Below are 13,031 nucleotides of genomic sequence, written 5' to 3' on the forward strand. Positions count from 1 at the left end.
ACTTGTCCCTCTCTTTTTTTTTTTTGAAAGGATTGAATTTCTTTTCCTTTTTGAATCGACCGAACTCGGTTCAACCGAGTTGCCTACGTACCCCAGTATAGGGATCAGGTCTCGCGTAGTTCGGGGGAATGCCCCAAGTTTGATGGGTTTTCAAGAAAATTTGATTTAGGCTCGAAGGGTTTGCAAATCGGTATTCTTTTGACATTGGGTTTTGATTTTGGGATTTAATCGGCCAAAGGAGGCCTTTCGATGAATCGATCTAGGTTACTAGAGTCCCTCTGGTACTGATTATTTTTTTTTCTCTTTTGTTTTTTTTTTTTTCGCGGAGTTTGACGGCATTTCCAGGTAAGAGATAATGGATCTTCTTCTTTCAAGATTCTAATACGTGCTTTTGACTTTCATAGAGCGAAACTTGTTCTTTGACATCCTCCATCTATGGATTCGTACTCTCGATATCTGATGATCACTTTTCATTGTTTGCTTTTGAACTTTTCATCTTGAATTTGTTGGCTTTATGAATTTGAGAACCAAGGTCATTGATTGGAAATATGAAAGTTGTTTCCACTCTATGCCCCTTGTATAGCATATATCTTCTCACTTTCTTCATTTTCTTTGAGCTTTCCATCTATGTCTTGCCCCTGGTATCGGTTGTAGCTTTTCTAGACAATCTTCTTATTCTTGAAATAATTTTATCAATTCTTCACACTCTTTAGAGGGTAATGTATTTTCAATCGGCATTCACTGAATCAAAGTTTCAGTGCCAGTGTTTATCATTTCAATTTCATCTTTGAAAGGTTGGGATTGGCGCTCCTCCTCTCGTTCAAGTAATTGCTGTGACTCAAGTGGAGTTTCGTCAATTTTGTCCTCATTTGAGGAGGGAGTCTTATTTTAAGATCAGAAGCACACTTAAGAACAGACACAAGTGAACTTTTTGGAACTGACTGAAATTTTATTTAAAGAAAAGCTATTACATCAGACGACCTATCCTGAACATGCTCACGATTCACAACTCTAAATAAGAAAGAGAAACAGAAGATAACTTGCCTGGACTAGGCATTGACCTTTAACTGTAAGACCGGACTCAACAATTATACTGACCATGATGACTGACTCAACATAAAATAGTAAGTGACTAAAACTTTAACTGCTGCAACTGTTTGGCGTTGAAGGCTCGGCGAAGGCTGGTTCGTTCTGAACATCATCATGGCTGATACTTTCAATTTTGGACAATGATGACTGATTCGCATAGGGAAATGCCCCTAGCTCAATGATTCTGAGAGTGAACTCTGAAGGACTTAGCAAAATAATCTTGAAAAAGGTAGCCCCTAGAGGAGGAACAGACCAGGGGTACAAGCAAGATTGGATTATCTGGACCAGGCATGATCAGATCATGAGAACGCATAATCGAAAGATTGTGAGATTCTGCATCTGCCAGTTAGGGGATGGCATGAAGATACGATCGAATCGTATGACAGAAGAACGAAAGACGCACGATCAAAAGATTAGATGAGATAGCATAAGATTGCTTTCAACGGATAGATCATGAATGACTAATCCTATGAGATCTTTGAAAATTATGGGATTTATATCCTAACCCAAAGGGAAATTTTTTTTTTTTTTTTTTCACATTTTATCAGTGTTACCTGAAGGCATCAACCCTAATCCTAATCTATCGGAGTGGAGAGAGAATCTCGACTCATGACTTTGTTCGTGTATCTAAGGACCGATCGTGACCATTGGAAGATGGACCACGGCCTAATCTAGACACCAATGGGTAGGATATCCTAAACTAGGCTCACACACATGATGCACATGTGTTCGTATACTACATGCATGTGTGGGTTAATCTAGGGGTAAGGCCAAGAGTTCCCTTAGCGCGAATTCCTGTTCGATATACTGTACCAGTGTCCGGTGTATCAGTACGTGAACAAGAGATCCGTTTACGTACCATAAAGGTACTAGGCTAAGGGTGGAATGCTTCTCTAGCACAGAGGCACCAGGTGATGAAATCCCAGTCAACCATGCTAGATAACACTCCGGGTTCCTAAAATAGGACGTGTGTGCACGTGAGATGCAAGAGTTTAGATGCAAGTGATGTAAGTGTGTGCAATATGTTTGCGCAATCTATGATGCCCCCAGGTTTTGTTAGGTTAAGTTCGAGTAAAATGTGATGAGAAAATAAAACAAGACAAACTAATCTAACAAGTATAGAGTTTTTATGAGCCAGTTAAATTAAATTCAAATGAATTATCTTTTGAAATTTTAATGAAGTTAGGTGGTCCCCAGCAGAGTCGCCAGACTGTGGTACCCTGATCCCGCGAGAGGGGTGTGGGGCGCGAGCCGCCGCTCTCTCTCTCTTGGTCTCTCGTATCCACGCGATTGGCGTGTGCATTTTATTATTGATTTGAATTAATCTTTCCTGTGAACTTGGGATCACTAAGGCAATCCGAATTCCACACGAAAGAGACTGACAGAGTCGCCACCTAGATGTGGGATCTAGGACCCGTAATTAACCAGAAATCTAGACTCGCTACCTGGTTACGAGAATGGAAGGTATGGGGAGTTATCCACCACATGCACCATTCTTGCCCGATAATCGGTCTTCGATTCCAAAAGCTAACTCTTTTAAATTTATTTTAAATGGCTCATTCAACTCTATGTTAATGTGCGAACTAAGTGACATGCATCCTATGATCTAATTTCAATGTGAATCCTAAATGTGTATCTTGATTTATTAATTTGTCTGGATTCAATCTAAGTGAAAGTTCTCCTAAAATTCTAATTTCATGGAAAGTCCTAAGTGATTTGATTAAGCATTTACAAGAAAATTAATATACAAAACACCACAATTTGTTTGTGGTGCCGACTCGCGGGTGGTATGCCATCAGACATCCAAGCTGCCTACGTACCCAAGCCTCACTGGGATCAGAGTCGACGTAGTTCGGTGCACCTAAGCTAAGCTACTTATGCCTAACTCAACTAGGACACCGACCTAGACGGGATTGACTGTTTCAACAGTTTTAGGAGAAGTTATTTAATTCAAGTTGAGGATTTTATTATCTTAAGATTTCATCTAAGATGCTATATGATTCTCATCTAAATGCAAATGGTCCCTTAGACTAATGCAGGTTTGCCTACATCCTAGTTTACTAGGCTTGTCCTAGGGAAAGATTGGGTGACTAGTGTAACTAGACCTATGGCACGGTTGCTATACATAGCAAGCGTCCGTGATGAGGCCGGACTCCTGACTCTAGGACTCCCTAAAACCTAAGACTCCCTAAAACTTAGGACACGACACGACACGACACCAGTGTTCCTAAATTGGGCTCTAAGGGTTCCTAAAGGAATTTTGAATCCACCGGCTCTTGGGAATCTCGAATTCTTTTGGGTTTGTGGAAACTTTTAGAGTTTTCTTGAAGCTTTTATTATCTGAAGGTATTCAGTGTGTTTGGTAGCTTTTAAAGTTGTTTATTTAGAAGGTTTTAGTTTCATTTGAAATTTTTAGTGGTCTTTTGGTTAATGGCTTTTAACGGATTTTTATCAGTGGATTTTAAATGGGTGAATTTTAGTTTTGTTAATTTTAGGTTGGATGTACTTTAGATTAATGTCTTTCGATTTTGGTTTGGAAAATGACGTTAACACAACCAAGTTTTGACAATTGCACAAATTCGACAAACCATTGACCATTAAAAGATCTGACAAATGCAGCCCACTAAAACTGTCGTAACTCTTTAACCGCTTGGCCAAATTCAACGTACAAACATGCGTTGGAAAGATCTTTTATAGGGCTACAACTTTGTAGTTCTCCATTGTTTGTAAATCTGTGATTTAGAGGTTCGAATTTGTGTTGCAAACAAAAGGACAGCAACATTAAACTGGAAATGCCTAAAGGTGTGCCGCAACCATTTTGGACTTAACTTTTTAACCGCTCGCTGTCTGATCTAGCACGAATACTCGTTGGAAACGGCACGAAAATATCTACTACTTTGTAGTTAACCATTTCCCACGATTCTGTTGTTTAGAGGTCGAAAAATCTGTTTAAAGTCTAACAGCTAGCACTATGACGGGAATGATATTGGCACCCCCATGTTTTCTTTTGATAGTTCTTATTGTTTTAGTGATTAAAAGACGGTGAATATGAAAAATGGCTTGAATGGGCCTGAGATTAGATTCAAATGGGATGTTTGAAAAAGGGGTTGTTTTTATCTACTTGGCAAGGTGGGGTATGGATATTGGGTTCTTGAGATTGAGTGGGGGCTGTTGTTATCAAATTGGAGTGGGGGCTGTTGTTATCAATTGAAAGATGGAGGTTTTGTAAGCCAAATTAAATGGGTTTTGATAATTCATGTAAAATTCAAGTTTTCTTTCTTGTAAATGTTCAAAATTTTTAATGAATTGTTTTCCCAAAAGAAATCTAAATTCCCTAACAAGCCAATGATTTCAACATCCCATTGCAAATAGGTTCTAATGACCCTAACACATTAATTATATTTAGCATAAGTGAGAACATGACCAAGGCCAAACTAGTACAAAATTAAACATGACATCAACCAAAATATACGCAAAACAACACTCAATCCTACAAATATAGAAAAGAAAATAAAATTCCAAAAGACATACCTTTTTGTAGACGATATTCCATGCAAACTTATGGAGAAGAGGGATTTGGTCTAGAGAGAGGGCTTGAATTTTCTAAGAGAGGGGTTCTCTCCTCTTTTCTTTTTTTTCCTCCTTTTCTTTGGTGAGATGAGAGGGTATTTATAGGAGAATGGGATAGGAGGTTAGGTGAGGTTAGGTGAGGTTAGGTAAGGTTAGGTGAGGTTAGGTGATGTTAGGTGAGGTTAGGTGAGGTTAGGTGAGGTTTGGATGGTTATGATGGGAGGAGAGGTTAGGTGAGGTTAGGTGAGGTTTGAATGGTTAGGATGAGAGGAGAGGTTAGGTGGTTTTGGATGGTTAGACCCAGGTCATGATCTGCCATTGATCTAACGATTTACGGAAATCGGGTCTCGGAATGGAATCAGGGTCCGGGCTATGAAGTGACCCTAGCTTATTTTGTCCCGATTGATGATCCGTAAAGTCAGATCAAGATATTAATGACCTAAAACATATAAATCAATGATAGAGGGGGTTCTCACATGGATTTAACACACTAATTTATTTGTTGATTAAAACAAAACAAAATGGGGTGTCTACAGTAGGCCAAAGTGCCGAACCACGTAAATCTCTTGTGTCTCTTGGTTTGTTACTTTCTTTTTTGATTTCACAACACTCTTGATTTGTTGCACACACTCGTTTGGGCTAATTCTGTGGGTTGCCGGAGGCTATTTGGTATTGTTTGGTTCGAGTAGTCTCCGATAACCGGATTTCTAGAGCCACAACAAGTGGTATCAGAGCATCTAGGTTTGCACACAAGGTGTTTGTGAAATTGTTTGTTGAGAGGCACAAGTGATTATTCCATTACTTTTAGCAAAAGTTCGGCATCAATTCAAGGGTTTGTTGATGTAAGTTATGCTAATGACCATGATAGAGGGAGATCTACTACGGGTCATGTTTCCGATTTGCTAATGGACCAATAAGTTGGATGTCTAAACTTCAAACAACGGTGACATTATCAACTACCAAGGTCGAGTACATGGCGGCAACGAAGGCTTGCAAGGAAGCGGTTTGGCTTCAAGGTTTGATGGGTGAGATCGCCATTGAGTTAAAATCCATGGATTTGTTTTTTAATAACATGAGTGCCATTTATTTGGCTAAGAATCCCAGTAATCACAAAAGGACCAAACACATATTTGACCAATATCACTACATTCGGGAAGTCATTGAGAAGACGGTAGGATCCGATTGTTGAAAGTGGGAACCAAAGATATCCTTACTAAGGTAGTTCAAGGAGAGAAGTTGGAGTGGAGCTTGACTTCTCTTGGTATTATGCCAAGGTGAGTTTGGTGATATTGGCAATGGCAAGTGGTGATTTTTTTTTTTTATCAAGGTGGAGATTGTTGGATTGGTGATATAAAATCACTTGGTAATATTTTCTTTGTGTGGGGCATTCTTGGACTGTGTTTATTAAGTCTACTAAAGAGGGCTTTTATCTTTAGTGGGTGGCTTAATTAAAAAACAAGAAAGTTAATAGCTTTTCTCTACAAGAAAAAGGGGTTTTTTTCTTCTTCCTTTGCAAGGACTTTGATCCAAGGTTGTTGGGTTCTCTTATGGTTTTTTGGGGGTTGTGAAAACATTGTAAGAGGGAGTAGGGTTTTTTGCTTGGGTTACAAGAAGCCGGTGCTAGTGGGGTTTTCATCATTGTTGGAGAGGTAAGGGTTTTAACCCTTGTTTGTAATTTCCATCGATAGTGAATTTTACTTGCCAGATTGCCCGTGGAGTGGGCCAAAGTGCCGAACCACGTAAATCTCTTGTATCTCTTGGTTTGTTATTTTCTTTCTTTATTACACAACACTCTTGATTTGTTGCACACTCGTGTTTGGGCTAATTATGTGAGTTGCCAGAGGCTATTTGGTATTGTTTGGTTCAAGTAGTCTCCAATAACCAGATTTCTAGCGGCGAGGTCTTGCCGCAACAGTTCTAAGTAAATCCAATGCTTGTCTCATCCCTATTGACCACTTAAACAACTAATCTACGAGGTAAATACTTGCAACCAAACAGAGAGTTCAGTGAGAGAGAGGTAGCTCAGCTTGCTAAAAAGGAAAGATAATTTAGAAGGCGGAGGGGAAAAAGAAAATTTGGGTCGGCCTCTTTAAAATTTGCTTAAAAAGATGGGTTGGGTTAAAAAAGAAAAGTGACATGTTAGTAAAGGAGGGATAGTATTTTAATAAAGGGAAGTGATATATCTGCCCCTTTTTTTAATTGGGACAGCCAACTCCAGTGTATCTCGTATCTACTACCGCAGAGGGGCTGATGTACTTCACGTGGGAAAGATTCAAGGGGCGAATTTATCATTTCGCTAAAAAATTATAAATCTGCTACATCTTTTATTTATTTCTTTATTTAAATATTTTTTTAATCAAAATTTACAATAATCTATAGCAACATCGCAAGAGCAGCCTTCAATTGATTTTTCCCATCCAACGCACACAAGTTGCATGTCCACTAAAGGTTACTAGTAGGCTGGTAGCATCTCTTCCTTTTCGCCTTGCCTCGAGAGCTTACGGTGTCCATGTACTAGTAGAAGATTTGGCAGCTACATCAGCTCCTGCTTCCTTCGGTGGACCGGACCGAACCGTCCAATCCACGGATCGACAGGGTCATTCATCATGGGAGAAGCCTGAGCAGAACTAGAATCAAGATGGCTATAATGGAGCCACGATCACCAGACTCGTAAGGTTACTAACAATAGGAAAAGGATAGGAATTGAAATCTGCACTCCCTTTTCTTAATAATGACATTGCTCTTTTTATTTCATAATCTTATTAAAAAAAGTTATTAAAGGCTATTATAAGTCCAACAAAAGCCATCAATTCCATAATCTATCAAAGGCTTGTAGGACTGGATGGAGCTTCCAGCTGATTTCCACCACCCCCTAACACCAAAACCAAAGAGTGTAGATCTCTCCTAGCTTGATTGGTGCAACATGAGAGCCATGCTAAACTGGCAAGATAATAATGTTATCTTATAACACAACCATCGCTAAGTTTAATGGAGTCTTAGCTTGATATTGGCAAGGTAACAAACCATCGTTGAGTTTGGAGGAGTTCTCTAAACCATCAATAAGTTAGGTAGAGCTCGGCAAACCATCGCGAAGTTCGATGGAGATCGAGAAGACCATCAATGAAATTGATATCTCTAGGAGAATTGATAAGGGGGTGGTTGACAGAGCTTGCGGAAGTGTGGTACGTAAAGGGGCAATGAGGTCAGAAAGGGCTGAATTGTAGAAGTGCCAGTGGTGTCTATTTTCAAGAATGCTAAGAAGCCATTTCTAATGTGAAGCTAAGTTTCACAAGGTACTCAGCATCAACGAGGGCGTAGACGTTATCAGGCGAGGGAGTGTCATTGGGAAAGTGTCCCAAATGGCCTCGTCTTGTTGCCTCTTCAAAAGTATGTTGGGGGAGGACTTTTGGTGGATATTCCTGTTCAAGAGGACAGGTTGGCCCATCCTTTAGGGGGCTAGCTCCCATGACATGCTAGCACCCTAGGCCCAACAAACTGTGGGTCGGAACCTTGTTGCTTGTGGAAGGGTTGTATTTGGACCTTGCTTGTGCGTGTGAGGCCCGATGAGAAATCAAATTGCAATTCGTAGGCGTGCTTAAGGGAGCTTTGGGTGTGGATGTGAGTTTTTCAGAGGGATGCTACAATTTATTTGATTAAAGAAGGGGGCCAAAGACAATACATGTTGGGCTAGGCTCCCACTTGCATTGTGTTTACGGACGGTGCATGAGGTTGACTATAATGATGCTTTAGCACTGCAGTACGTCTTGTGGGTAGGTCAATCTCTAGGGTTTCCTTGAGTTCGTGCCAGGGCGATTTTGGTTGCCCTCGCGAAGAGCAAGCCTTATGGATAAGTTCATAGGATATGCATGCTCTTGGGATCACCAAGCCTCCGGGTTTTGGCGATTTGGGACGTTGCGCAATGCCTCGTTCCTTGGTGGGGTTTAGCTATCCAAATAGTCCCTCGATGCGTTGGTGTGAGCGCCTAAGTCGTTGGGCTTGGCGGATTAGAGCATGGCCAGAGTTGGCCTCGCTTCCAGATGGTTGGAGTTGCATTGCAGGACTTCAGTCTTGCAGATTAGTTCATGCCATATGTCTATGCTTTGAGTTGCCGGGTCGGAATGGTTAGTCGATTGGCATGTGACATCACCATGCCTCACATTGAATGAACTTTGCACTATATGTTTCAAGGCCAAGTTTTCAATGGACCCGTGATCCAGGCTGATCAAGAGAGTGAGTTCAAAGTTACGCACGGAAAGGCTGAGTTTAGTAGCATGATGGTCGTGAGCAAAGTATCAAGAGGTGCATGGCAAGAACAAGCTTAGTAGCCTATTGAACAGCTTGAAGATTGTGTGCACTAGTAGGTGTTGGGCGTGTAGGACCTTAAGAGGAGAAGGCTAGCCTTAGAATATACATATGTTGGGGGCCTATATAGATTTGTATGTGCAAAAAAGAAAAGGCCCACGACACTAGTGGCCTTAGTGTGGTGATCGGTGAGTGCACAGTTCTAAAAACACAGGGGGTTGTTGTATCTTGGACGCAACTGTTATCAACCTGATTTTCACTTGAGATCCTGATCAAATTCTTGGATTTACAATTCAGCAACTGACGGTGAAAAAAAATCAGATTTCCAAATATGCTGTGGAAATAAGTAATTGGAAATCCACAAATCTAGCAGTTTCCTTCACCCTCTTTCCTTCTCAACCTCTCCCCTCCACTAGGAAGTACCCCCTTCCGGCCTTCCTTCTCTATCTCCCTCAACATGAGCTGGTAGTTCTATTTATTATGTATTCAAAACTCAATTCCAAATCCAAATAGAAAATATGAGGTATCCAAACGGGCCCTAATATATCTACACAATACCTATCTAGATATTCCATAATAAAATAGGATGGAATGCAGTGAAATCAGTCATGTTTATTCTTAATAATTTTCAAATACTTTTAAATTCAATTATATTATATTTCAAGGGATTTGCTAGCCAATTTCGCCGAAAGCCAAAGCCATATTACTGTCGGCTTTCGGATGTGAGAACAGCGACCTCATATGAATTAAATGAATAAGACAACATATGCCAAAAAGTCAACATGTGTGGTTGTTCTCACATGCATAAAGCCATTTGTCCCATATTTCAATATTAAGGCCTTGTTCAATTGAGATTGTGAGCCCAGTATCAATTATCGGACTCAAATTTAAGGGAAATGATAAATGTGCCCCTTTTCATCACATGGGACACTCAACTGCATGTTAGAGTCAAGCAAGGTTGCTTGAAGAATTACACTCTAGGTATGTAGTTTGGAATACCAAGTTTGATGCCTCCAGCCCCTCTATATAGAGATACACTAGGGTTAATGACTGGTTAATGGACTCTAGCCCATGTAGGCCCACTACACCAGTCCATTATCTTACTGGGCTTATATTAGAACATACATGGGTTATATTATATACCCAACACTGCAGTGTACTTGGCAATCAAATCCATTGAATACTTCCGACGTGAAGTACATCAGCCCCTCTGCAGTCATTGGTACACTGGTGCTGGTGTCCCAAGTGATGAAAAGGGGCGCATTTATCATTTCCCAAATTTAAATGTAATTTTGAGTCCAAATAATAGGTTCTGGGCTCACAATAGGTTTCACAATCTCAAACGAACAGGCCCTAAATGTAATAGAACCAATTCGGTGAACGGAGCCTTGGATTTTTAATCTCTCCCGAACTTCCATGACTTTGGGTCAAAAAGTGATTCTTAGTTTAATGTATTTTAAAGTATATCTGGTCCCCATATCTTAAACCGGAGGGACTTATCATCCATACACTGTTCTATCTAACTTTTCCATTTGTCATCTTATTGAAATGTATTTTAGTTAGGAAAATGGCAGGAAATCTGAGGCAATCAAGGAACATGTGTTCCACCAACCTTTCTCTTCTTCTAATCCTCTTAATTTCTTCTCCATGGCCAGCAATCTCTCATACCAGAGTTCAGTTTTTGCCTGGCTTTGATGGTCCTCTCCCTTTCCAACTCGAAACTGGGTAAGATAATCAAAAACAAATTCCCAATTTGCATTACTTTTGCTTTCTTCTGAACATTTCTTTCATTCAAACCTGGAATCTTCATTTTATATACTTTTCTTATAAATATAAGCATTGTTTTCTTGTTCAGATACATAGGTGTGGGAGATTCGGATCATGGGCAGCTCTTTTACTACTTTATAGAGTCCGAAAACAACCCAAAAGAGGACCCTCTTTTGCTTTGGCTCACTGGAGGACTCGTTTGCAGTGTATTAAGTGGACTTATCTACGAAATAGGTGATTCTTCAATAACCTTATGAAGCAAGCACCAAAGGGAGGTTTGTTTGTTTTTTTTTTTTTTAATATCATATCGTAGGATTTTTTTTGTGAAACCTCCAAGCAGTAAACTTTTGCAGATTTTCTTCTTTTTCCTGCGAATTTTTAAGGCTCTTTATTTCAGTAAATTTCTGCAGATTAGCTTGTTCTTCCTATGAATTTTTAAGGCACTTTAGTTCCATGGAGAGGGGTGATACAGATTTGATAATCTGTAATAAGAGATCTGAGATTTAACCAGGAATTTTTAGAAAAAGAAGAAGAAGAAAGCAGGCAAACAGAGTGAGAAAGAGAGAGAGAGCGAGAGAGAGAGACAAAAGGAATATTTTTCATTCATTCTCTTTTCTCCAGATATTCTTTCCTTTTTATATGCCCTAAACAGAATTGAGATTAAGTGCTAAAATTATTGATTAAGAGCTAATGTAGTCCTTCATCCATGTGGGCCCTCGTTTCATCCTGCTTCCCCTGTTTTCCTTAACCTCTGTGTCCAAACCTTCCCCTCTATATCTCAGCCCTCGATCTGTTGTGTCTTGCGGATCTGGATTTGTATCAGTGCCCACCCCTTGAAGATCAACCTTGTCCTCAAGGTTGAAGGTTGGATAGCTGAGTTGTAAGTCAGTTAAATTTTCCCATGAAGTGTCTTCTGGTAAGAGACCAGTCCACTGAACTAGCACTTGCTGAGTTGGTTTGGCATGGTGAAGAACAATTCGCTCACCGAGAATGGCCAAGGGTGAAATGAGAGGATGATTGTCAAGGCTTTGTTCTGGTAAGGTACAAACTATTTTTGGGGTTGGACCGTAATACGGCTTGAGTAATGAGATATGGAAAACAGGATGGATTTTGCTCCCTTCCGGTAGGTGTAATCGGTAAGCTACCTTACCTATCCGGGATTCAATCTGATAAGGTCCGTAAAAACGTTTACTGAGTTTTTGAGAAGCTCTATTAGCAACGGATTGTTGTCTATAAGGCTGCAATTTCAGTAGCACCCAATTTCCAACCTCTAACTCTTTGTCCACTCGTTTTTTATCAGCCAAACTCTTCATCCGTGCTTGTGCCTGAAGCAAGTTTGTTTTGAGCCTTGCTAAAATCACATCCCGTTGAGTCAGTTCGTCATCAACAGCTTCAATGTGGCAAGAACCAGGGATGTAATGTAGCAATGAGGGAGGAGGGCGACCATATACAGCTTCAAAAGGTGACATCTTGATAGCTGTGTGAAATGCTGTGTTGTAAGAATATTCTGCCCATACTAAATACTCATGCCAATGCTTTGGTTGATTGTGAGTATAGGCTCTTAGATATTGTTCAACACATCTGTTCAGAACTTCGGATTGTCCATCCGTTTGGGGGTGGTACGCTGATGACATTTTGAGAGAGGTGCCACTCATTCTGAAGAGTTCCGACCAAAATTTGCTGAGGAATATAGGATCTCGATCAGATATAATGGATTTGGGTAAACCATGTAGTTTGATGATCATTTCAGTGAATAACTTGGCAACTTTGACGGCATTGTAAGATGTAGGTAGAGCCCCAAAATGTGCATATTTGGAGAGTCGATCAATGACCACGAGTAAGGTAGTAAATCCTGAAGACATGGGTAACCCTGTAATGAAATCCATAGCAACATCGTCCCAAATCAAATTTGGAACAGGTAATGGTTGGAGCAAGCCGAGTGGAGGTGAGGTTGAATACTTAGTCTGCTGGCAAATGAGACATTGTTTGATGAAATGCTTCACATCTGCACGCAATGAGAACCAAAAAAAACTTGCAGAGATCCTGAGAATTGTCCTTAATATCCCGCCATGACCTCCTTGTGGTGAATTGTGAAACTCATTCAGAATTTGTTGACGTAGGGGAGATTGAGACCCAACAAATAATCGTTTATTATGAAAAAGTAAACCATTTTGTACAGTGAAGTCTGGTGATGCCGTCCCCTGTTTTACCTTTTCATGTATAGTAAACAACTCGGGATTAGTTCTATTTTCTAGCTGAAGTTGATGTGAAATATCTAAAATTGGTTTTGATTCGACCATTTG

The 13,031-nt window shown here is 40.2% G+C and overlaps 1 protein-coding gene across 4 annotated transcripts in view; it reads left to right on the forward strand.

Moving 5' to 3' along the window:
- Nucleotides 1-10,449: 10,449 nt before the first annotated feature.
- LOC143885366 (serine carboxypeptidase-like 18) overlaps nucleotides 10,450-13,031 on the forward strand; it is a 33,672-nt gene continuing 31,090 nt past the window's right edge. For 2 of the 4 annotated variants that reach the window (XM_077389508.1, XM_077389507.1), the window contains exons 1-2: nucleotides 10,450-10,686; nucleotides 10,817-10,962. In XM_077389508.1, coding sequence (XP_077245623.1) covers nucleotides 10,529-10,686; nucleotides 10,817-10,962 — 304 coding nt within the window. In that variant the 5' untranslated portion in view covers nucleotides 10,450-10,528. Of the gene's footprint in view, nucleotides 10,687-10,816; nucleotides 11,004-13,031 lie in introns of those variants that run through there. The other 2 variants (XM_077389506.1, XM_077389509.1) reach the window with 2 other exon arrangements.

This window comes from Tasmannia lanceolata, unplaced genomic scaffold, assembly GCF_043159265.1.
Source record: "Tasmannia lanceolata isolate RefF3 unplaced genomic scaffold, GAP_Taslan_0.1 ptg000008l, whole genome shotgun sequence".
Taxonomy (NCBI): Eukaryota; Viridiplantae; Streptophyta; class Magnoliopsida; order Canellales; family Winteraceae; genus Tasmannia; species Tasmannia lanceolata.